The 27309-nt window shown below is 43.7% G+C and overlaps 1 protein-coding gene across 1 annotated transcript in view; it reads right to left on the bottom strand.

Moving 5' to 3' along the window:
• DIAPH2 (diaphanous related formin 2) overlaps positions 1 to 27309 on the bottom strand; it is a 1824032-nt gene that overhangs the window by 1205040 nt on the left and 591683 nt on the right. Inside the window, exon 16 of the mRNA XM_082263377.1 lies at positions 22358 to 22462. Coding sequence (XP_082119503.1) covers positions 22358 to 22462 — 105 coding nt within the window. The remainder of the gene's footprint in view (positions 1 to 22357; positions 22463 to 27309) is intronic.

Genomic DNA, 27309 nt, shown 5'->3' on the forward strand with positions numbered 1-27309 from the left:
TATATATATATATATTTATTGTGAGGGGTTAGCTCGGTAGCAAGAGGGGGTGACCCCTTGGGGGGGGGGGGGGGGGTTCGTTACACAGAGAGATAGCCGAGGAGTAGTTGAAAACAACAGTCTATGGTTTATTCTTGCAATTTTCTTCACACAAGTGCAAGCATAAAAAAAAACGGCATAATTCAAAAGAAACATAAAATAAAATAAACCCTGGCCACTGTGGGCGTCTACCTTCACACACCGGAACCTACCTAGGGAGTCTGTCCCAACCTACTGCTGGGCAGACACTGCTGATCCTACAGCAGACACTCAATAGTCCATTTATTTTCTCTTCACACAGAAAATGTCCATTTGTTTTTCTTCACACAGAAAACGTCCATTTGTTTTTCTTCATACAGAAAAAGTTCATCACCTCACCTTTAGAAGTCTCTCAGCTGACTGCTCTCCTCAGCTCACACAGCCTCAGGAGGCAGCAATCAGTAGTCATCCCCTGGATAACTTATAGAGGCCTTAATTGCCTCATTCTGAATAGCTGCAGCTTTTTCAACGTCCTTACACCTTCCTGGCTACCTCTGCAGCCGACACCCTATAGTAATTGGTGAATTGTCTAAACCAAGCAGAAATGTATCTCCCGTCTGTGACAACATCCACAGATTTACCTGACTTCCTGTCACAATATATATATATATATATATATATATATATATATATATATTATATATTGCTATAACCTCAAGATATGACCCAATGCTTGGGTCACAACACTAAGCAGTGGCATTACTAGGGTTGGTGTCACCTGGTGCGGTAAAACATGGTGTCAACCCCCCCCCAATAATTACCAATTGTCCAAAGCATCATAATGTATAGAGTACAGGGGTCAGGAGCAAGTGACAAACAAGACATGGAGTGCAGTCAGGATGAGTGTCACGTTCACATGAGAGTCCTCCCTTACACCAAAGTCCCCAGCATAAATCAGCATTTTCCCCTTACATCAAAGTCTAAAGAGTCCCCCCTTGCATCAGAGTCCAGAGAATGCACCCTTACATCAGAGTTCCACCTTAGAGTTACGTGTTTCCTTACACCAGAGCCTGGCAGTCCTTCTCTCTCAGCGGGGAGTGATCGCGGGTGCCTGGCAGCAATCGCGGCCACCAGCCCCATGCATCAGCATCCCCGCTGCCTAGTGGGGGGGCGGGAGCCCCCCAGCACCAGGCACGCGACCGACGTAGGCCTACGTCGGTTCACGCAGGAGAGGCAGCCTGCCGCAGTGAATGTGCGGCAGGTGGTCTTAAAGCAGTTAAACAAAGGAAACCACAATTTACTAAATTCTAAACAGTGCAAAGAGACTGAAAGGGTCAAGAGTAGAGTTGATGTACTGTGATAACCAAGGTGCGACTGTGAAGGTGATCAGCATTCTCAATCCACAGAACCTGAACAGTCCCTTGACCAGTGATGGCAAACCTTGGCATCCCAGATGTTTTGGAACTACATTTCCTATGATGCTCAACTACACTTCAGAGTGCAGGAGCATCATAGGAAATGTAGTTCCAAAACATCTGGGGTGCCAAGGCTCGCCATCACTGCCCTAGACACAGGTATGGTTTTGACATACACATCTTTTTCAAATGTTCATAATGTTAAAAAACATCTGCAGCTCTGCCGAGATTTGGAAGCCTCTATCAAACATCATAGCCCATTAAAAGACACCTAATGTTTCCTTATGAGATTATATTCAGCATATCATTACAGAGAAAAGAATATTTAGACTATATATTATGTAAAACTTAGAGAAAAAAAATAAAACTGGCTAAGTGCAAACAGTAAGTGGCGTTTGGCGGCGGCGGCGTACAAACTGATGGAGAAAGAAAAATGATTGAAGATTATACGTGCTGCCAATGAAAAAAAAAACACATGAAAAGGAATTTAGGACAAGTGAAAATTGTCTTTTTTTTTTTCTCTTTGCTAAACACCTGTGCCTGGTTTGAAATCTCAAAACTCCAGGGGCGACGTTTGTACAATGTGAATTATCTCCATTTCTAGGCAGTGTGGCCTCACTTAAACTGACATTTCAAACTCGCCGATTATTCAAGCTTTGCCCAAATGTAATAAGCTCTGTTTATCTTGCGGTTTATTTAGGCTTTACTTTCAGCGCGGCTTTTCCTGACTGTAAATCTGAAAGTGGATATTTTGAATCTGAAACACGGAAAAGACAAAGAAAGTCCAAGGGACTACATTAGAATCCTTCAGAAAGATCCACACACACCAGTTTTAAAATAAACTTCTGAGGACTAGATCATATGGCTGTGGACGCCATGACTGGGCTGTTCAAGAAGTTGTTAGGTGTCCTTCATCAGTTTTATGCTGGAAGACACCTGTGGGTAAGTGCAGTGTAGTCCAGTTGCAGAAAAGGGCACTGTATTGAAAATGACACAACAATCCAGGCAGGAAGGCACCCAACTGGGAACACTCATAGGTGATAACAGCTCTGAAAAGGTACAGGACAGCACCTGTCTTGAAGGGTGAACTGCGGCCTGGCCAGTCCGTGCCCAAGTAGGGAGGCTTTCAGGAAGGATGACTTGTCCCTGTACTTTCCCTACTTGTTTGGAACCTCTCCATGATGCTAAGCACTGTCCCTGCCAGACAAGGGAGCAGTCCCTACTCTAGCCCCACACGAAATGTGTGCCAAACCTGTGAGCCAGGGTCTTAAATCCACTCTGCCGGACCCAAGATGGCCACTTAAGTAACATGGGGGTCCCAGCATCCAATCAGATGGTGCCTCTCTGTGACCAAGGAAACTATAGAGGAACTAGGTTCTTCTCGACTTCCTCTTCCACCTGCATTGCCGCTTCGGACAAGAACCACCTGCAGTGGTGAAGTAGACTGCACCTGCCTACACACCATACCTGTGCCAGTGGAGGCAATTGACCAATAAAAGGATATGGGAATTATACTCCCTCCCTCCTGTTGTGAAACATTCTAAGTGCATGCTCTGAAGAAGCAGTGTCTGTCTGCAAAACGACTTGGTTGCTATTAATCTAAAAAAAGGTGGCAGATATGTTCCCAAATGAGGATCAAAGAAGAAGGTATTTGAATGAAATAACTTGGTCTATGTAGAACAACAGCCTTTCCTGACCCTACCTTGAAATAATGTTCAGGTCTCAGGGAACCCCTGCTAAGATTAGTCCATCAGGTGTCAATGGGCACATGTCCCTTAGATTGGTAGTGGTCAGTGGAATGAAGGTCCCCTTACAGTGGTGGTCAGAATGCCCCCCTTCCAGTCATGCTCCTGGCTCCACCAAATGGTGTTGAACCTGAAACTATGGAGGCACCAAAGGCTAGAAGTTCCATTATCTTCAGCTCAAGGAACCCCCAGCCACCTCTAGAGGAACCCTAGTTGAGAATGGCTGCTGTACAGTGTAGTGAGGAATGTAAGGACCTTTTGATTGAGAGATCAAACAACCTCTCAACAAATACCTTCTGTTTTAAGAAGGCTTTGTAATACCCTCAAAGAGTCTTGTACATTAAAAGAATGAAGATGAAGATTTGTTTCCCACAACACTGGAACTGTTCAGGCAATTAGGACAGATATGGACAGATACAGTTGGGTAAAAGTGTTGACAAGGTTAACATCAGTATTTCCAGTGCAGAAAAAGATACGAATTTGCAATAAAGATTGCTACAATCCTTGAATTGCATAACCCCAAACGTTTGCGATGCATTCTTCAGTACCGTATACATCATCACCCTCAATTTCTTATGTTCCATTAAGTAATCAAACAAAAGATACTACAGCAAGTACTGTCTTTGAGAATTTATGCCTACAAATCAAGGAACAGAAGGGAGGCAGTGTTGTAACAACCATCCTCCATAGTTTCTACTAAATTACCACATAGCTTAGCTTGGGAAACAGACCTAAACTCATAGATCAGTGAAATGGATTGGTCCTCTTAGACTTCCAGAAAATACAAGGGGTAGTTAATATGTGTCTAATTGAAGATAATTACGAAGTCTCCTCCTGATGGTACTTGGTACCTGCTAGGATTGCTAATATCTACCCTGATGCCTCATCGGCTTGTTTCAGAGGATGTGGAGAGACGAGAACAATGGTCTATTCCTGGTGGACTTGCCCTAAAAATCAAATTATACCGGACAAGAATAAACACAAGGATCTACTCTGTTACCAATGTTCCCAAGAATGCTGAAACAGCCCTCCTAAATAGGCTGTATATATTTTTAACAGCGAAAATGTCCAAGGCCAAAGAATGGAAATCGTTTGTGGTCGACATTCCAGCAACTAAGATCTCCTTGATCATGCTCCATTAAAGATTAGCGAGCATCCTTAATATTAAACAAGACCTGTTAAAAACCATGAAAATCAAAGCATCCCTCTCTTTTCTTCTTTCCTTTCAGTTTCCTCCCTCTTCCTTACACTTTTCTTATCAATACCCCTTTTTTGAGGAACCGTTTGTTCTACTTTACTCTTCCAGTTCACTCGGGATAGCAGCCCTCATGGCACTGGAAAGTTGGCTGTTCAGGCCAGGTTTCTGGGCTTAAAGCAAGGCTTTTGGAAACAGCCCATTGTTACCCTATCTTTGCTTTCAAAGCACAGGTGGCCTAGCCTGGACCGGAAATGTGACCCTTACACCAAAATAAAACCTAATATACCCTTATTGTGCCTTACTAATCACATTTGTATCCTTTATTCTCGTGTATTATAGCTGAATAGCCATTCAGATAATTGTCTTTGAAACTTCTTTATTCTACTTAATAAAAATTATTGAAATAGTAACTAGAGAATTTGTCCAGAAAAAAGAAAAAAAAAAAAAGATTCTTTGCATCCTCATTATGATTAGGACCCTTCTGTGTAGAAACATGAAGAGGTCTCCTCCCGCTAACAACAGCTATATTTATGTTTTTGGCACAGTATTTTTGTGATGGGCTTTTTGGTGGACATGTACACACTGGAAATTTTGATTTTGTTTCGGAAGTATTTGTTCATTGAAGAATTTTGTTTTGTTGAACAGGCTCGTTTCATAGAATTGGTTGCACATCTTTACCATTCATTTCATATATTTGTTGGTCCAAGTGGATTCGAAAAAATTTTGCAGCTTTTCCAGAAGATAGCTATTTATTCCATAAATTATCAAATCGGATGTAAAGAGGATGGAATACCTTGCAGCATCCATAAATGACTCCTTGGACAAACACGACAGAAAAAAAGCTATTCAGTCGAAAAGGATTGCATGAGGACTCGAGGGCATACAATGCGATTAGAGGAGAAGCGTTTTAACCTCAGGCAACGCAGGGGGTTCTTTACTGTTAGGGCTACAGAATTGTGGAATTCTCTACCACAAGAGGTGGTTTCTGCGGGAAGTATGGTGGCTTTCAAAAGACTCTTGGACGTACATCTCAAGGATCAGAACATTCAGGGGTATGAGATATGATTACGGCCAAACACACCTACACAGGTTGAACTGGATGGACTATTGTCTTTATTCGACCTCAACTACTATGTAACTATGTAACTGAATCTTTAAATTTTGGGACAATTTGGAGACTGCAAAAGAAGCACATGATGCAGTCCGGCCTCTGGGGGCGTTAGAGGCCTTGGCAGCTGGGAATTCTTTCTCCCCTCCATACTTTCTTTTATTCTGTATATTCAAAATATATTCAGATTTAAATTGGAAGAATTCAGTATTTTCGGATGCTAGTCCAACCCACCAAGAAAATGAGCCAATATAGACTGGCATCATGTGCATTCGAATTAACGCACAAAATGAAATTTGGACCCATTAAATATGTGAATCTGAAATATCAAAGGAATATGAAATTTAAAATAATTTCCCCATGGGCCCAACCTAGAATGTGACATCATCCGAATGAAACAAATAAAACAAAAGCATTATTTTATTACAACTGTTTCCATTCATTGACATTCATTACTATATCCTTTCGGAGATGCACATATTTCGAATCTCCAAAAATGACATTTGCATTTCGAAAAATGAATCGTCTGAAAAATGCACAGAGAGAAAAAATGTCCTTCCTGATTCCCCCCTGGTGTAATTACTTGGCCAGAACTAGTTTTTGAGGGAGTCTATTCCATCTCTTACTGTGAAGAAGCCTTTCTGTTTGTGGATGAATCTCTGTGTAAGCTATCATTAGTCACTGCTACTCTATTGATGGAAGAAGCGTCCTTCTGCACAGTAACCATAGAGGGTTTCTTGTTTAGGACTATCGCCATTCACAGAATGCCTTGTATTCTTTTTTTCAATGAATTCTTTGATTGGATCAGGGTGGTGACATCACAATCTTCACCTTGTCCAATTAGAGAATTCATTGTATTTATTGAAAAGGAAAACAAGACTTTCTCTGAGTGGCAGCAGTGTTGAGTGATGACCCAACTTTTGTTGCTATACAGAAGGGCAGCGTCACTGGCTGGAGGTGTTTTTTTTTTCCTTTGCATGGAAACTGTTGGCATACAGATCATTTCTAAACTCTGAAAATGAAAAAATGTATACATAATTATGTTTTTTTTTATTATTTATTTTAATAAAATTATTTTAATTTGTTATTTAAATAAATGATTAATGTATTTAATTAATTATATGTTTTAATTCTAAAAAAAATAATAATTTAAATAACTAATATAATATTTAAAAGTAACACCATTTTGCTGCCTTTCTTTAATAATGTGGTCTGAAGAAAATATCGGATACAACTGTAGCACATGTGTATGTGGCAATCTTCCCCAGGTTGCCCTTCTGACCCAATCTAATCATTTCTAAACTCTGAAAATGAAAAAATGTATACATAATTATGTTTTTTTTTATTATTTATTTTAATAAAATTATTTTAATTTGTTATTTAAATAAATGAAAAATGTATTTAATTAATTATATGTTTTAATTCTAAAAAAAATAATAATTTAAATAACTAATATAATATTTAAAAGTAACACCATTTTGCTGCCTTTCTTTAATAATGTGGTCTGAAGAAAATATTGGATACAACTGTAGCACATGTGTATGTGGTAATCTTCCCCAGGTTGCCCTTCTAAACCCAATCTAATGCAGGGGCACTTTGGAAATGTTTTTTTTTTTTTTTTTTTTACGTCAGTTACAGCATAGGGCTACACCTACCCTCACATGACAGCATTTGACCCTGATGATTGGCCACTGAGGTTCCAGCACTGCATTTGACCCTGATGATTGGCCACAGAGGTTCCAGCACTGAATTTGACCCTGATGATTGGCCACTGAGGTTCTAGCACTGCATTTGACCCTGATGATTGGCCACTGAGGTTCCAGCACTGCATTTGACCCTGAGGATTGGCCACAGAGATTCCAGCACTGCATTTGACCCTGATGATTGGCCACTGAGGTTCCAACACTGCATTTGACCCTGATGATTGGCCACAGAGGTTCCAGCACTGAATTTGACCCTGATGATTGGCCACTGAGGTTCTAGCACTGCATTTGACCCTGATGATTGGCCACAGAGGTTCCAGCACTGCATTTGACCCTGATGATTGGCCACTGAGGTTCCAGCACTGCATTTGACCCTGATGATTGGCCACTAAGGTTCCGGCACTGAATTTGACCCTGATGATTGGCCACTGAGGTTCTAGCACTGCATTTGACCCTGATGATTGGCCACAGAGGTTCCAGCACTGCATTTGACCCTGATGATTGGCCACAGAGGTTCCAGCCCTGCATTTGACCCTGATGATTGGCCACAGAGGTTCCAGCACTGATTTTGACCCTGACGATTGGCCACAGAGGTTCCAGCACTGCATTTGACCCTGATGATTGGCCACAGAGGTTCCAGCCCTGCATTTGACCCTGATGATTGGTCACTGAGGTTCCAGCACTGCATTTGACCCTGATAATTGGCCACTGAGGTTCCAGCACTGCATTTGACCCTGATGATTGGCCACAGAGGTCCAGCCCTGCATTTTACCCTGATGATTGGCCACAGAGGTTCCAGCACTGATTTTGACCCTGATGATTGGTCACTGAGGTTCCAGCACTGCATTTGACCCTGATGATTGGCCACAGAGGTTCCAGCACTGCATTTGACCCTGATGATTGGCCACAGAGGTTCCAGCACTGCATTTGACCCTGATGATTGGCCACAAAGGTTCCAGCACTGCATTTGACCCTGATGATTGGCCACAGAGGTTCCAGCCCTGCATTTGACCCTGCTGATTGGCCACTTAGGTTCCAGCACTGCATTTGACCCTGATGATTGGCCACAGAGGTTCCAGCCCTGCATTTGACCCTGATGATTGGCCACAGAGGTTCCAGCACTGATTTTGACCCTGATGATTGGCCACAGAGGTTCCAACACTGCATTTGACCCTGATGATTGGCCACAGAGGTTCCAGCCCTGCATTTGACCCTGATGATTGGTCACTGAGGTTCCAGCACTGCATTTGACCCTGATAATTGGCCACTGAGGTTCCAGCACTGCATTTGACCCTGATGATTGGCCACAGAGGTTCCAGCACTGATTTTGACCCTGATGATTGGCCACAGAGGTTCCAGCCCTGCATTTGACCCTGATGATTGGTCACTGAGGTTCCAGCACTGCATTTGACCCTGATGATTGGCCACAGAGGTTCCAGCACTGCATTTGACCCTGATGATTGGCCACAGAGGTTCCAGCACTGCATTTGACCCTGATTGGCCACAAAGGTTCCAGCACTGCATTTGACCCTGATGATTGGCCACAGAGGTTCCAGCCCTGCATTTGACCCTGCTGATTGGCCACTTAGGTTCCAGCACTGCATTTGACCCTGATGATTGGCCACAGAGGTTCCAGCACTGATTTTGACCCTGATGATTGGCCATAGAGGTTCCAGCACTGCATTTGACCCTGATGATTGGCCACTGAGGTTCCAGCACTGCATTTGACCCTGATGATTGGCCACAGAGGTTCCAGCACTGCATTTGACCCTGATGATTGGCCACAGAGGTTCCAGCACTGCATTTGACCCTGATGATTGGCCACTGAGGTTCCAGCACTGCATTTGACCCTGATGATTGGCCACTGAGGTTCCAGCACTGCATTTGACCCTGATGATTGGCCACAGAGGCTCCAGCACTGCATTTGACCCTGATGATTGGCCACTGAGGTTCCAGCACTGCATTCTGAGAGGCATCTGTGCCACACACATGGAATTCTTAGATTTTTTTTGAGGCTTTTTGGTTCCTTGTGAACCTTGTCTGACTAGTTATAATGTTTTGTTGCCTCTGACAACCTCCTCCATATAAAATGTGATTCCTATATTTTGCATCCATGAGTTCTAACAAGCTTAAAATCACGGAATGTAGTTTGGCTAAAAGACTTTATAGCTAAGCGAAGTTTTAAATGCACAGTTGACTGCAGGGGCTTAAAGCAGAGATTTGCATGACTCCTCCCCTTTTTAAATGAATTTTCATGGAAGTAATGATGACAAATACCTTCAAACTGATGAATTCAATGGTGCACGCAATCACAGCTAGAGCTTCCTTCTATGTTTATAGCCTTTCTAAATAACATTAGCTAATAAACTACAGTACCCTGTAATATTAAAAACTACCCAAGATTAAAGTAAAAAATAATAATAATTTCTATACAGCAGGCCTCGTTTTATTAAAAAAAATATATATTTGAACCTATCCAATAACTCATAAGTTATTATTACTTTTATTATTATTATTGCTATGAGGAGTTGATGCATTTATGTAAAACTATTTTCGCATGTACTAATTAAAAGATAAAAAGATCTGATAGTGCATGTGAGTGAAAGTACCATTTCAAAGAATGGGCAGTTTTATTAAAATTACAAGGCTTTAACGTTTCTGCAATGCTAATTTTATGTTTGGCGAGCTGAAAAAGAACTTGATTATACCAGATTACTGGACTGTTTTTATCTGTATATTACTTTCAGTAACTGTATCATGATAAGGTATATGTAATCGTGTTTTGAGCACAGGGACAAACACTGGATTAAAGGGGACCAAGCAGCTATGAAGCAAGGTTAAAAAAAAAAAAAAAAAATAGATTAAAAAAATTAAATAAATAAATTGTGAAAGGGAATCAAGACCATGATATTGAAAAGCTGACTTCCAATGAAATTAGCATGTGTATAAGAGTATGCTTTCTTTGTTGCTCCCTACGGGAAACAGGGATGCTGTTATGCTTCTAGCAAGATAGTACTCTATGATGCGCATTCTCAATGCTTGTTCTCCGCAGACCAACTGATTTTCATGCATATATTCAGTTGAGACATTTGCAATTCGCTGATGCTCCTTTTTTGTGAATTAACTTATCCCTGCTCACGAGATGCATCCACTTTTCCGTACTATAAAACAGCTATTGACAACAGAAGTACTTGGCTGGTCATGTGACCCATGCCATAACAAACGGGAGGACAAAATATTTTGAAAATAATTTGCAATTTTTTTTTAGAATCCTAATAATTCCTAACGTAGCACCCTCTAGTTATTTGTGTAGATTTGTTAGTGTAGTTACATTTCTTTAGCTCAGGGCTAAGCCTGAACAGTGAATTTGGGTCAGGGTTCAGTGTCTCAGGGCTGAATGACTCATCCTAGCAGCCTCTCTTGTGCCTTCCCCTTTTTTCTAGGACATTGGAGAATGTTCCAGACATAGTGGCTGGAGGTTTGAAGGAGCTGCTTGGAATATTTATGAGGGCCTCGGCCAATCCCCAGTAAAGGGCTGGCAGGGGGCAGGCCACCTCATAAATAGGCATGAGTCATGCCAGCAGGGAAAGATGGCTATGGAGTGCTGAGAAGCCTGTCGTGGCCGTCAAGGATGCTCTCTATTCTGAGAGAGGGGCTGACCTTGGGTTGGGGCTCGGGTGCTGGAAGGATCCTACCATAACACACGGAGGAAGCCCTTCCTGGAGGAACGGGAACAAGAAGAGAGGATAGCCGAAGCAGGTCAGCACTACTGGGGGATCTCATGAGAGTCAGCCAGGCAGGGGAGGACTGGGCCAGGGGTCAGGGGGGCAATTGCCCCCAGGCCTCTCTGATGACCCGTAAAAAGGCTGCCCTTCGTCCTCCACAGACATGCCTAAGGGATTCCTGGTGAAGAGAAGTAAAAATTCCCTACCGCTGACCTACTGAGTGCTGGATGAAGACAAGGACAGAGTGCAGGCCCCCCTAACCCCCAGCATGGATGGTGTAAACTGTGTCTGAGCAGAGGCTGGTTCGATGGCCCACTGGAGACTCTCCTCCCCTGGCCAGCCCTGAGTTCAGCCAGTGAGTAGAGAGTACCTGGAGTGGAGCTCCAGCCTAGATTGGGGGTCAGGAGGAGGCCAGGAAGCGGGAGAGTGGGAGGATGGCCAAGTCGCTGCTCCATAGGACTCTGGTTTGTACTTGTCCCCCGGGACGAAAGTTGCCAGTCAGCCCCTGCAGCCAGGTGGGCTGGTGAATGTCAGTCTGGCAGACTGTGCTGGGGTAGTTAGCCTGGAGGGCTTGAAAAAGTAACAGCTGCAGCCAAGTGAGTTGGCAGTGCCTGAAGAGGTGGTGCTGGGATCAGTAGCCACAGCAAGAGTACAAGCTGGACACTGTAATCTTTTTGCTACACAACCAAGGGGCCTTAGGTTGCTGCCTGTAATGGGCCATTGCCTTTTATCTGACACTGTCAGATCTTCATACAGTGATCTAGCTAGGTTCTGCAAGCAAGTGTGCGCTGGAGGAAGAAGTGGAGCTGTATATAGAGACTATATATAGGAAGAATTTCTCTGAAATTCTGCTAAAGTTAAGTGGGCATCCCATAACCTCCCATCCCTAGCCAAGGTATTACCCTCAATAAATAACAAAACAAAGTTATTGACTGTTCTCTGACTTTGGAGTGCCTGTGAAAATTTGGCGTGCCTGGCTGTGCAGGGTGGGGGGGGGGGGATCCTTAGGGTGTGCGCTACACTATGATTTCAAAATGATACAGCAATGGTCAGGCTCCTTTAAGCTGCTCAGCAGGACATTGCATCCTTCTTGCATAGCTTATCTCTCCCTCACCCACTGGCTGACAGCCTAGAAGGAAGATGAAAGTTGGTTGGCTGGCAGAACCTTAGCCCCACCCACCGAACATAGGAGAATGGGGAACCCAGAAAATAAAACAGGGGCCAGTTTCTGTGGACAAGTGAGCACAAGGGCTGTGAGTGTTGGGCAGGGCTGGCTTAGCTACCAAGCAACCAAGACAGTTTGCAGAGAGCCATGAACTGCTGTACAGGGTAGGGGAAAGACAGAGCTGCCTAATGTGATTCATCTTCTTGCCCAGAGACTACTGCACTTTGCTGGGCTGCAGAAAAGGAAACATGAGGCTGCAAGGCATAAGTGATGCCATCACTGTGTTCTGCAGAGTAATGAGGAGTAAGCTGTGCAGAGTTGGGCTGCTATACTAGACTGCTCTAGTATGTGGCAGAGCGTACTGTGCAGAGTTGCTGCAGGAAAGACTGTGCTGCTGTACAAGGCTGCTGAGAACTGAGCTGCTGCAGAGACACTCCAGAGGAGTTGCCCTGTGTGTGCAGAGCGGAAGGACTGCAGGGTGCTAAGAGACTGCCCTTAGCTTTTACAGTACTCCAGGGGAGGTAGAGACCCAAGTTGTTGATCGCATTGGTGGTAGAGATATACAGAGCAGTGACACAAGAACAAAGACTAGAGCTGCTGAGGGCATCTTTGGCAAAGCAATAGAGGGAGAGCCACAAGAACGGAGGCCAAACCCCAGAGAAGTGTTAAGGACCTCCAAGGACTTGACTTCTGACTCTGTGGAGAGGATCTACAGTGCTGCTTTTGAACGCATGCTAGCTTGTTCATGGTGTGTGACCTTTCCCCTGGCCTTTGAGCAGGGCCGGGACAAGGAGCAGCTGCTCTGGGCACTGAAGTATCATGGGAGGTGGGGGGTGTCACAAGGAGATGGGGGGGGGTGGGAAGATTGTAGGGAGGTGGAATTTTGGGAGCAGCAGGGGGTAGGTATTGTTCTAGGAGAGGAAGTTTTGAGGGGGGGGGGCTGTCAACAGGGGTGTTTTAGAGGGTATTTGTGCTAGGAGGGAGGATTGGAGGGGATTTGTGCTGAGAGGGGGGATTTGAAGTGGAGGGGGGATGTGTACTAGGAGGGTAAATCTGGCTGGGTGCCAACAGTGGGGATTTAGGGGGATTTGTGTTAGGAGGGGGGATGAGGGAAAGAAAATGTGTGCTAGGAGGGGGGATTTGGGGGGAATTTAAAATGGCGGAGGAGAAGATGTGTACTGAGAGGGGGCATGTGAGCTGGGGGATTTTGGGGATGGGGGGGCAAAGACTTATGCTGAGAGGGGGGATTTTAGCAGGGAGGCAGATTTGTACTGGGAGGAAGGTGAATTTAGACTTAGGGCTGAGCATGCAGATCAGTGCTCAATGTTTTTGTGGGGAGATTTTTGTTGACACATAATGCTCATCATACATCTTAAGGTGGGGGGGCACACAGTTTAGCATGTTCGCCCTGGGCTCTGGATGACCTTCTCCAGACACTGTCTTTGGGGGACCAATCTGTCAGGATCAGTGTCATTACGTGGGTCACCTGCTGGTGGCACTGTTTCTGGAACTGAGGGGCGCAGTTCCAGGGCCCACCAGCGGGTGTCTCCCAGCAGCTGGACTGTTCTTTTAATTAAGCTGCACCTGAGGACTGCTGAGGGAATATAAGCCCGCCCTTCACTGAGGCTCAGTGCTTCAGTATTTTCTCTGCTAGCCGTGTCCCTGTCTGATCCTGAAACCTGTATCCTGAATGCTGTATTCTGATCCTGTTCCCTGTACCCTGCTTCCTGTACCTGGCTCCCTGCTTTCCTTGTCTCCTGTCCCTGTCCTGTCCTGCTATTGTTTGCTCCATCCTTTTGTATATAGTTTGTTAGGTTCTATTGGGGTTTTGTACTGTTATCATTTATATTTTGTTTACTTGTTTATGGTCACTGGTGTTGGTATTGGAGTGTGTCATTTTGCTTAATAAACTTATTTACATCTTTATCCATCTTGGTCCTGATTCCTTGGTGCAGCCAACTGATCTGATCACTCTTGCTGGATGCCTGCATGTGGTATCCCTGACAGAATACTGAAGCACTGAGCCTCAGTGAAGGGCGGGCTTATATTCCCTCAGCAGTCCTCCTCAGGTGCAGCTTAATTAAAAGAACAGTCCAGCTGCTGGGAGACACCCGCTGGTGGGCCCTGGAACTGCGCCCCTCAGTTCCAGAAACAGTGCCACCAGCAGGTGACCCACGTAATGACACTGATCCTGACACAATCTAGACAAACTTCTGTGGCGAGAGGCCACTTGCAGATGCATTACCTGCAGTTGCATTACTCTACTTGAGTGCTCCAACAGGAAAAACTGGGCCCCAACGCCAGCATACTTTGAATAGTTCCATTGGCCAGTGACATAGTCTAGCTCTGCTGTTCTTTACCGTTATGTTAGCTATTGGAATTTCAGCTACATTTACTGCTGTATTTTCATATTTTCTTTGCATTTAAAAAAAAAAAAACTCCTTGTTCCTGCCGGGCTTTTGTGGTTTTAAAAAAGCCTACTTTTGGCCATTGATGTGTGTCAGTTAGGTTGAATTTTGCCAGGGCAAACAATCACTCAGGAAAGATAGAAGAACCTACAGTATCTCACAAAAGTGAGTACACCCCCTCACATGTTTGTAAATATTTTATTATATCTTTTTATGTGACAACACTGAGGAAATGACAGTGTGCTACAATGTAAAGTAGTGAGTGTACAGCTTGTATAACAGTGTATATTTGCTGTCCCCTCAAAATAACTCAACACACAGCCATTAATGTCTAAACCGCTGGCAACAAAAGTGAGTACACCCCTAAGTGAAAATGTCCAAATTGGGCCTAATTAGCCATTTCCCCCATCCGGTGTCATGTGACTCGTTAGTGTTACAAGGTCTCAGGTGTGAATGGGGAGCAGGTGTGTTAAATTTGGTGTTATCGCTCTCACTCTCGCATACTGGTCACTGGAAGTTCAACATGGCACCTCATGGCAAAGAACTCCCTGAGGATATGAAAAAAATAATTTTTGCTTTACATAAAGATGGCCTAGGCTATAAGAAGATTGGCAAGACCCTGAAACTGAGCTGCAGCACGATGGCCAAGACCATACAGTGGTAGAACAGGACAGGTTCCACTCAGAACAGGCCTCGCCATGGTTCCCCAAAGACGTTGAGTGCACATGCTCAGCCTCATATCCAAAGGTTGTCTTTGGGAAATAGACATATAAGTGCTGCCAGCATTGCTGCAGAGGTTGAAGGGGTGGGGGGTCAGCCTGTCAGTGCTCATACCTTACGCCACACACTGCATCAAATTGGTCTGCATGGCTGTCGTCCCAGAAGGAAGCCTCTTCCAAAGATGATGTACAAGAAAGCCCACAAACAGTTTGCTGAAGACAAGCAGACTAAGGACATGAATTACTGGAACCATCTCCTGTGGTCTGATGAGACCAACAAAAGTGGGTACACTCCTAAGTGAAAATGTCCAAATTGGGCCCAATTAGCCATTTTCCCTCCTCTCCCTCCTTAGATTGATATTGAATAGAATTATTAGTGGTAACGTTTTAAGTTTAAAAAAAAAAAAAAAGGTTAGAAAAATAGTAACTGAAATTCTGATTCAATAGAATAAATAGTGTTATAGTAAAAATAAAGATTTAGTGCTGGTTCACATTAGTGCGATCACAGAGATCGCATCTAATTGGGAGCGCACTGCTCCTAAAATTACATGCGATGTCTGTGCGGGGCAAATTCAGCCATACAGTTTGTATGGCTGAATTTGCACCGCAATCGCACCCAACTCGCACAGGACCCTTTTTTTGCAGCAGAATCGCATCGCATAGTGGTTCACACTAGTGCGATCCGATTCTGTGCGAACTTTCAGACTGCACTGCGATATGCGATCTGATCTGGGGGTATCGTTAACTTTTAATTGACACCCCCAGCGTATTGCATATTGCAGTGTGAACTGCTAGGGATGCGGGAACACGCTGTATATTCACAGAAATGTGAACCGGCACTTAGAGAAGAATACATAAATAAAAATATTTAGATTAAAAAAAAAATAGCAAAACAAAATAAATGAATGCTGGTTAAAAAAAATAGTACCTTAAATTCATGTTTAATAGTATTAATAGTGGTAACAGTTTAACCGCTTGCGGACCGCCGCACGACTATTTACTGCGGCGGTCAGCCCCTCACAGGCAAAGCGACGTAGTACTACGTCGCTAGCCTAGGAGGGTCTAGGGAGCGAGCTCGTGCCCCCGGAGGCGCGCTTCCGCGCGGTCACGGACCCCCCGGCGCGTGTGACCAGCGGACCCGATGTCCGCTGGTCACTCGCGATCATCCGATGGAGAGGGAGAAAGGCAGGCGGCTAATGTAAACAAGCCGCCTGTCATTCTCCCCTGTGTATGAATAGTGATCATACGGTTCTACTATGTAGGACCGTTGATCACAGTTCCTACACCTCAAGCCACAGCCAATCACAGTTAGAAGCACGCCCCTAGGGACACACATAACCCCTCCCTCTCAAAAAAAGTTAACCCCTTCACTGCCAGTGTCATTTTACAGTAACAGTGCATATGTATAGCACTGATTACTGTAGTAATGTCACTGGTACCCCCAAAAGTGTCAAAAATGTCAGTCAAGGATCCGATCTGTCCGCCGCAATGTCGCAGTACCGCAAAAAAAAGTGCAGATCGCCGCCATTACGCGTTAAAAAAAAAAAAAACAAAAATGACAAAAATCTTTCCCTTTGTTAGTAAACGCGATAACTTTTGCGCAAACCAATCAAAATACGCTTTTTGTGATTTTTTTTTACCAAACATATGTAGCATAAAACGAATTGGCCGAAAATGTTAAAAAATTTTGATTTTTACATTTTTTGGGGGTGAATTTCTTATAAAAAAATGTGAAAAATATTGTTATTTTTGCAAAATTGACGCTCTATTTTTGTTTATAGCGCAAAAAGTAAAAATCACACAGGTGATCAAATACCACCAAAAGAAAGCTCTGTTTGTGGGAAAAAAGGACGTCAAATTCGTTTAGGTACAGCATCGCACGACCGCGCAATTGTCCCTTAAAGTCACTCAGTGCTAAATCGCAAAATAGGCCCTGGTCAGGAAGGGGGTAAAATCTTCTGGGGCTTAAGTGGTTAAGTAAAAAAAGAAACAAAATGGTTAGAAAAATTGTGAAATTCAGATTCAATAGAATAAATAGCGTTCTTATAAATAAAACACTAGATTGCAAAATAGAAATGATAGATAAAATAAATAAATACTAGATAAAAAAAAAATAAATACTAGCTAAAAAATAGTAACTTAAATTCATGTTCAGTAGTGGTACTAGAATTAACGCTTTAAGAAAAAAAAAGAATATGTTAGAAAAATAGTAAGTAATAAGCTAGTTAGTGGTAATAGAATTAAGAGGATAGATTAAAAAAAAATAAAATTATAGATAAAAAAAAAAAATGTATAGATAAAATAAAAAATAAAAATTGGAATATATATATATATATATATATATATATATATATATATATATATATATATATATAGATTAAAACAACAAATTGTGGATAAAATATCTAAACACTAAATAAGTATACTAGTTAAAAATAGTAACTTAAATTCATGTTCAATAGCATTTAAAAAAAATTAAGTGAAATTCCCATTTATTAAAAAAAATAGTGTTAATGTTTTAATGTTTTAAGTAAAAATAAATGAAGATATAAAAATAAAAATAGATGATACGTAAAAAATTAAAAATTGAACACATAGATAAACAAAATAAATTAGCACTGGTTAAAAAATAGTAACTTAAATGAATGTTTAATAGTATTAATAGTGTTAATGCCCTATACTATGGTGCTCCAATTTCTTGGTCTCGCATAACGTACCCGATCATATCATTTATGACTCTTCATAATGATTCCCAGAAACACTAAACAGCCATCTATCACTGGCTAACCACAATACTTAAGCCAATCTCATATGCTTTAGTGAATCAGCTCATTAGACATTCTGACAGCGGTAGCTCGCTTATGAAACAGACCAGGAGGGTCTTGCGGGAAGGAAAAAACAAGAAACCTAAAAATGGCGTTATCAATAAAAAACATGATGCTGTTTATCTGTAAATATAAATATAGAGGGAAAAAAAAAAAAAACGTATTGCCTGTTAGTTGTAGGCCGATAGTTATCCAGCTCTGAAACGTTTTTACGAGCTCCTGTTACAAGTCTCAGATAGCGGCCTGAACATATTTGCGTGTTCGTGGCTCCACGCTGTCCAGTGCCGGGCTCATTAAATGCTAATGCATTCAGGATGATTGTAATGTGATTTGCAAAAACAACTTTCTGATTGTTCACAAGTTCTTTTACGGCTTATGTTACAATGAAGAAACTTGAGGGGATCTGAATGGCTCGCCAATTTCTGTTGTTTCTTAATCGTTTTGTTTCCCGCAAGAGCATGGTGCGAGAAGCCAGGGAGCGGAGGCTAGTATTAGTAGTACATAATGTGAGTTCAGGGCTGGTGCTAGACTAATTTGCACCCTAGGTGTCAGGAACGCTCCCTGTACACACTGAAGTGCACAGGCGCAAACCTCCCCTTTGTCCATTTAATGGCTAACAGGCGTTCGCCAATGCGCGACGGACGTGACTCGGGCACGTAGGCAAACGCGCATGCGCACGCAATAAACTTTTTGGTCTTGGTGCCCAAACGGCCTATTTAAGGGTGGCTGGTTCATTTACACTTTGCTGTCTTTGTCTGCAGCTTCTCTTGTGTTCCTGAACACGAGACCAGTTGTATCCGGTTTGATTCCTGTTTGAACTCCTGGCTTGTCCCTCACCTTGCTTGTCTGCTGCCTGCCCTGACCTCGGCTTGTTTGTGACCACTCTTCTCCCTTATCCTTGTCTATCTGCCACCAGATCCGGACCTGTTCACCTCCTGGCGAGGCAACCCCGAGGACCGCGACCTGGTGCTATACACGCAGCGATATCCATCCTCACCATCAGAGGCTCTGGTGAAGACCGAGTGGCATTTAGATTCCACACCTCAGGCCTGTGTCTACTGCCTGGGTGACTCGTCTGTGCTCCATTCCTTGGTGAGCTAGAGGCTACCCTCTGCACATCAGGCTCGCCTCCAGAGTCCTGACACTAGGTAAGACCAGCTACTTGCACCTTCCCACCAAGAAAAATAACTTCTATACCTCTAAAATATACTTTCTATACGGTATAGAAAGGGGGTAAGGTAGTCTAGCACTAGTCCTGTCTATCTATACCCCCTCTGTGATGTGTGTTGCCCCCTCATTGAACTGACCTGAACTGCCTTGCCAGGCACAGTGAGCAGCGCATAGCTAGAGTACCGGGTCTGTCCATTCCTACTCAGTCCCGCCTCCCGGCTCAGTACTTCTAAGCCGGTGCCTACCTTACCTATAGGCCCTGAGTGAGGTAAAGAAGGCCTGTGCCGAGGCAGAAGAGGCACCTGCCTGGGATGCCATGCTGCAGGGGGGCAGCTGGCATGGAAGCCTCTCTGCCTTCTCATCACCCAGCCGTAACCTGCACTAGGCAGGGCTGTCAAACTGACAGCCCAGTCCTGAATATTACGTCTCTCCCTGTGTAATCATATATGGTATTACAATGTAATATTACAATATTCTGTTTCTTCTACATCATGTTCATGTATTTTTTATGTCTCGTATTGAACTGCATAAGGTTATCATTTTTCTGTAGTATGCTGATATCTAGTGGCGGTTCTGGGCCACTGCAACGTGTTCGTTAATGTTATTTTGGTATCTTCCTCAGTCTTCCCCTCCTGTTCTTGCTACTTAGTTTAGTCCAAGCTAGACTCTCTCAGTTTCTTCCATGTCCCCTCAAGTCAGTGTTAGTTATGTAGGTCATACACTGAGCAACTTTCTTTTTTGCAACCACGGGTAGACAGAGTTGACAAGGGAATCCCACCTGCCGAGCCATTGTATTCTCCCGGCAGGGGCCGGGGGAAGCCGTCCTCGTCAGTATAAAACAGTGATTATTGCTAGTGGCTTTACCAGCCGCTAGTGCATGGAAAATCTGGCAGGCTGGTTGTACCCAAGTTCATTAATCAATCAAGTTGGTACATTCAGCCTGCCCATGCACGGTTCAAATCTTGGCCGATTCCTGCTGAACCGGCCGACATTTGAGCCGTCTACGGCCAGCCTTATTCACAAAGACAAGTAACTCCTTGTCTTCCTACACTTAAAAAAAAATGGAAAAACATCCTCTGTACTGCAATTAGCTGAAGTAAATATGTGTTGGATTCAATTTCTGTGTCTTATTGAAGAGGTAAGCTGCCTGTGGATGGTGCGAAGTCAGCAGATGAAAGAAAAAAAAAAATGTTGCCTCCACTTCTTCTTTCAGAGTGCTTTCTCTGCAAGATAGAAGAGGTCCATCACCTTACAGTAGCAAAGAACTGAGAACTCATGGAGTCGGGTAGGGTTACAGGGAAGATGTCCTGGGGGCGTGTCCTCAAAAGCTTGCCAGTGTCATCACCTGAAGGCACCAGCCTATAACCCAGTGTCTATGAAGGAACTATGAAGGAACTCTGGATAGAAACTCTTCTTTTTTTTTTATTATTTTTTATTCCAGATAAATAATGTATTCCAAGCCGTAGTAACGTAACCTCGTTGAGTTCTTGATGAGGGACAGGTGCAGGTTGTCTGACATCCACAGAAGGCTACAGAATGATTACAGAGACTGACACCATTGACAAGAGTCACCAATGACAAGACTCTTGTCAACGGTGTAATCTCCGCAAACATTCTGTAGCCTTCTGTGGATGTTGGACAGCCTGCGTTCCTCCTTCGTTGAGAACTCAATGGTGGCAGGTTGCTTCTGCTTGGAATCCATAATGGATTATCCATTACCTAATTTCGATTAAAAATAATTTTTATAGACCAGAGGCGTAACTAGAACCTTCAGGGCCCCGGTGCAAGAAACCATAAGGGGCCCCCCGGACCCCTGGCCGGGCCCCTTCCCTTCAAGCCTGGGGCTCTTCCCACTGATCCGGGGGGCCCCCTTCCTGCCATCTTGGGGCCTCCCCACAGTATGTATGTCCATCGTTGACCTGCGCTGCACTCTCGTTGCAGGGCCCTTTATTATGGTCCTGCAGAGGGACCCTTTCACAAGTTCTGCAGTGGGCCCCCTCCTGCCATTTTGGGGCCTCCCCATAGTGGTGGAATGCCAGGGCCCCCGGTCTCAAGTGTGACTTTTGCGATCCTGGAAGTTCACCCACTGGTGTCAGTAGTTTTTATTTTTTGGTATTTTAATTATATTATTTGTTATCATTTTATTTTATTTTTTTACAATGTCACTGACTATGACTCTGTCCATTCAGAAAAGGAAGGAGCTGGTAAATTACATATTTACTGACCCCTTCCTGGTTCTCTATTGTGACACATCCTCTGCAGCAGCCGGCAGGAGAGAGGAGGGAGGAATCCGGCAGAACAGTGGGTGGGGGACCAGGGGAGCACACAGGGGCTCAGAGACAGCAGAACACAAGTGAACTGGATAGGAGAAGTGGCGGGGGCAGCATACAGAGGAACCAATCTCCTCCATTTTCCTCCTGCAGTTACAGGAGAAAAAAGGAGGACAGTGATTTCTCTACATGCTGCCCCCACCGCCCCTCCTATCCAGGTGTACAGGGAAGCCGCACAGGCCCCCCTGGAGCATGGGGCCCGGTTGCAATTGCAACCCCTGTAGTTACGCCCCTGCTATAGACAAAGAGTTTCTCTATTCTCAGTATGCAGATACACTGGAACCGAGACTCCTTGCCCTCCTGACATTTGACTCTTGTACCCTACCCCCGTCTATGAGAGAAGCCCTCATAATACTGGTCCCCGAAACCCAGTAAGGATCCAAACCTGCCTGAATCTTATTGCCCTATATCCCTATTGCAGGTAGATATCAAAATTTTAGCAAAGGTGTTGTCACTCCATCTTAACCAGGTGATACTATCACTCATGCATGCTGACCAGGCTGGCTTCATGCCAGCCTGAATATGTCTATCAACCTGAGAAAGTTGTTCATGAATACTCAGGCCTCTCACGATAACGTCGGATCAAGGGCAATAGTTTCTTTAGAGGCATTTGATTCAGTGGAGTGGAGATACCTGTGGACTTGTTTGAGGAAGAGTTGCTCTACCAAGATGTGAAATATGAACAGTCTATGAAAGTTATTAAAGTTATGCCAACTTTTGCATTACTTTCGGTATAGCCTATATATAGATATACACTTCTGAAATGTAACAATTTTAGAGCCATTTATCAATTCCTCCCCAGTATAAATATATACATTCCTTGATTACCTGGGTCCGAAGCTGCTGGATCTCTGCCTCCAGTTCTTTGATTTTCTCCTCTCGTTTCTGAAGTTCCGCCTGTGCCTCCTGTCGGGCGGTGAACTCTTCATCAAACTGCAAAGATCAGAGCAGAAAGTCATCAGCTCCTTCTGACGATCAAGGCAAGCATTATATGCGCCATTTCTAAAAGAAAAAGAGGCTTAAAGGACAGCAAGGCTGGCAAGAGCTCGGGATTTGGAAAGATAAATCATATTTAAAAGGGACAGAATATAGAGATTAAAAACTGCTCGTATAAAACACAATAGGAGCTTACAATCTAATGTATGAGAAGGCAAAGCACAATGGATTGACCTGGTTCAAAGTGTATCTCTAGCCAATTTGTTGGCTTTTATTGCTCGTTAATTTTACAGTGGTGAAGAGTGATGGATTACGCAATGTATTTTATGTAGCCATAAGTTTTTATGTTACTGGCAACTCTATTTTTCCTAGGACCTCTGTGGATGGCCCTTAGAGAAATATGAATACAAGATTAAACCTAGAATCACCACTCCACATATAAAATTCCAGAATAGAAAGTCATTAGAAGATTATTGCCAATGGGAACAAATGGGTTTTGGGGGATGCAAGGATGCCCCTTCCTTATGGCTATGAACATATATAATGATATGTAGCACTGCCCCCTAGAGGACTGCTGGTAAATGACACTTTTGGATTCCCCTGGGTTACCCGTAGCAACACTTTATGTCCTTGGCTCAGTCAATGATCAGTCCAGGGGTTGTTGTTTTATTTATATTGAGATAGGAGAAGGGATAAGTGGGATGCTCAAACTGTTAACTATTCACATTCAGAGGATTTCTAACTTTAGAATGCGGCAAGGCCGCTGCTTCATCCTGCCACTTGAATGAAGATGAGGTAAATGTTCCTATTAGTGTATCTCTTCAGGGTACTCCCCCAGTACCCCCTTTCTCTCGGTGCTAGCTGACACTCGTCTACTGACTCTACACCCTGGAGTGGTCCCCTTCCTAGGCAGACCCCTGGGCATCCTCTGTACTCACGATACGGTTTTCCCAGATTCTCCAGTGCCACAACACTGGTTCACCAAGCCGACTGCCTGAGACCACCACCAACTGCTGCAGAGGAGGAGGCAGCCACCACCCTCCTTCTGGGACTTTGCTTCCCACCAAAAGACCTCCACCTCATGTGCCCGTGGCTTTTTATACACTGCCCCATAATGCACCGAGACCAAATGTCTGTGCCAAAGCCTAGGGCAGTACCAAAAGCCTGTGTGTCATTGGTCAGGTTTCCTCCAGCATCCAACGTGCCTCCCCATTGGATCAGCTGGTGACACTCCCTGAGACCAGATGAATCACACACACTGGGCACACTGAGCAGACCTAGCTACAGATCCTGCTCTCTGTTAAGCAGAATGCCATATAGATTTTGCCTGCTGCTTCTCTGATAGGCAGACAGAGTCAAAATTATACTCTCTACCTAGCACCTGACTAGGAGGGTGCTACAGATATATTTGAAGGAAGGTGCAGTCTGCTTCCTCTACTATAGGTGGCACTCAATCAGAGCGGCATCACAGCTTGGAGAGGAAGTCAAGGGAAATTTAGTTCCCTGTGGTTTCCTGGTTCCTGGGGGCAGCATTCTGGTCGGCTACGCTGCATCCAGGTGACCCTTGGCGGCCATATTGGGTCAGCAGAGTCTTTTTAAGTCCCTGCTCCCCAGGTTTTAGCGTGCACTCGTGTGTGGGTAGTGTAGGGACAGGTCTCCCATCTGTAAGGGACAGTATTAGTGACAGGAAAGGTTCAAGGCGAGAAGGGAAAGCTTAGGGCTTGCAATTTCCTTGTACATCTTCCTGTCTGGGTATGAGAAGGCCACGCCACACTCTGCCCCTCCATACAGACGTTATCAGTTTGGCTGATACTTGCGTCGCTACATGCTGTTGACATTTGCAGGTTTTCCTGGTTGGACCCTCTCCCACCGGGTTTGTTGTGAACGGTTTTGCCCTAACTGCAATACAAGTTCTACTGGTTGCAACTAGACTGTGTGTGAGTTATTACTGCACCACGCTGCACCAACCCACATATTTATATTATTATACCCATAGTTCTGAAGAAGGGGGACCTTTGAAAACCTCAAAAAGTGTTGGTTTTCCCTTGGTGATTGCAAATAAAATCCTATTCTGGACTGGAGTGGCACTTCATTGTTTTACCCTGTATTCAGGTTTTTAGCGCGTTTCTCGTCCCTCTATTTGTCATAGTGACTACTGCACCTGGAACAAATCCTGAACAAATCTGAATTTTTACAATTTTCACATAAATAGAAAAAGAGAGATTTGGATATACAGTACCTTTTGTGATGATATCGGTTACCTACTGTAGATGCACCCCAAAGCTCCTAAAGAAGCGACTGGGTTGTGAAACACGTAGAGCTACAAGCCTTTGGAATATGGGACCCCCATACCGTGTAGTTTTGAGTCATTGATATTACTAGAGCAATTCTGTGATGAAGTGATTAAGGCTATTGGGGGGACTATACCTATTCCTGTAGAGTGCACTGTTTTTAAGCTTGTTTATTATAGATACTTTTTAAAATATTGTAATGAAGATGATATGATTTTATATATACGTTGCTTGAGTTTATGTCCCTAAAAAAAGTCCATAACAAAATCATATATATTGTATTCTGTCTAATAGGGAACTTCCACCCAACTTAGTCCAACCTTTCTCAACCTTTTTCAACACAGGGAAAACTTTCAAATAACTTTCCAGTCTCAGGGAACCCCTGCTAAAAATGACTATCTACAATTCATGACACATTAGTGTGATGAGCAGTGGGAAGAATGCCCCTTACACTTATGGTCATTGGGAAGAAATACCCCCTTACAGATAGCTAAAAAGATCAATGGTGTCAGTGGGAACATATCTGAGAGGCAGAAATTGCTCCTTGCCCAAGGAACCCTTAGCAACCTATGGAGGAACCATTGGGTTCCATGGTTTGGAGGAACCCTTGGATTCCATGGTTTGGAGGAACCTTTGGATTCCATGGTCTGGAGGAACCTTTGGATTCCATGGTCTGGAGGAACCTTTGGATTCCATGGTCTGGGGGAACCTTTGGATTCCATGGTCTGGGGGAACCTTTGGATTCCATGGTCTGGGGGAACCTTTGGATTCCATGGTCTGGGGGAACCTTTGGATTCCATGGTCTGGGGGAACCTTTGGATTCCATGGTCTGGGGGAACCTTTGGGTTCCATGGAACTCTGGTTTAAGGAGACTTCAAATGACTTTCTATTGTGGAATTGAAAGTGAATCTTCCATGTGAGACACCGTAATGCATTTCAACTAAAGGTCTTAATTCTTGCAGTAATGACCAAGGTAACAGGTAAATAAAACTGAAACCTGCACCAATCATTTCTCTATTCAAAGCTAAAAAAAAAAAAAAAATTTGACTAGTGATTTACTTTAAATATATGTGCCTTCATTAGCAGTGTGCCAGTGATTTGTAAGTTGCTCTGTTTTCAGTTTGTTTCATCCCTAGAGACTTATTTAGCCCATCTACATTTTAATTGGGCCCCTCCAGTAGGCCATACCATGTCTCCACTACAGTGTTACCAGCAGAGACAAGTATACACAATAGCTGCCGGGCCATGTTGGGTGCAAATCAATAAAGCCAACAACTATATATATATTTTTTTTTTTAACTGAATTAAGTATTATTTTTCTGCATTTTAATGCAATAGAATGTGAATGTGCAAACATCCTGTTCTTCTAAACCTGGCACCCAGAATAACTGGTTGAGTTCCCCCAATTTTAAGATCACTGGTAGTTTTTGAAAGACCATTTTGTTATAGCTCGCCTCCCGTCATTGCATCATCATGACTGTGTACATGAATAAAGTAGTAGTCTATCTATCTCTGGTATTGCTGAGGGCTCTATGGTCACTGGTGGATCTACTGTTGCAGATGTCTAGTGTTGCTGGAGGGGGGTGGGGTCAAATGTTGATGGGGAGGTCTACTGTTGCTGGGGAGTTAATTACTGGCTGCTAGAATGTATATTGATGCTGGTTACTGGTAAGGGTCTATTGTTGGTGGGGTGGGGGTATTTTTTTTTTTACAGCAACTCTATTGTTGCTAGGATGTTCTATTGTTGCTGTAGGGGGTCTTTTGTTGCTAGGGGGGATCTACTGTTGAGGGAGGCATCTGGCTGCTGGAGGGTCTATTGATGCTGGCTGCTGGTAGATCTGTTGTTGCTGGCAGGGATCTATTGTTGTTGGGGGTGGATTTTTTTGTTGCAGTGGCTCTATTGTGGTTGGGTGGTATCTGTTTTGTTGTGGGGTGGGGTCAAATGTTGATGGGGAGGTCTACTGTTGCTGGGGAGTTAATAACTGGCTGCTAGAAGGTCTATTGATGCTGGTTGCTGGTAAGGGTCTATTGTTGGTGGGGTGAGGGTATTTTGTTGCAGCAACTCTATTGTTGCTAGGATGGTCTATTGTTGCTGGCTGCATTTGACAGCTTTTTTTGTTATCAGTACCACATTCCATATAAATTACATCCTTACAAATTATAGGGTTCTGTATTCTCTAAAAGGAGTGGTAGTGGGAGGTGGGTAAGGGGTTGGAAGCAAGGGACGGTGCTCAGAGGTGGGTAGGGGGCAGAGAGAAGGGGAGATTCGGAAGGGGGGGGGGGGTATATGCACCTATTTTCTGAGACTCAACACAGAGGTTGATTTACTTAAACTGGAGAGTGAAAAATCTGGTGCAGCTCTGCATTGTAGCCAATCAGCTTCTAACTTCAGCTTGTTTAATTAAAGCAGAGCTCCGTCCCCCAATCAAAAATTTTTTTATTATAAAAGCTTCCCAATAATTGTCAGTTTTTGCATATTAATATTTGCATGCTGTTCCTAATATGTCTTCATGCTAGTGTATTTTAAATGACTAATCTCTTATATGATATTGG

The sequence above is a fragment of the Pelophylax lessonae genome (assembly GCF_965119305.1).
Source record: "Pelophylax lessonae genome assembly, chromosome: 7".
Taxonomy (NCBI): Eukaryota; Metazoa; Chordata; class Amphibia; order Anura; family Ranidae; genus Pelophylax; species Pelophylax lessonae.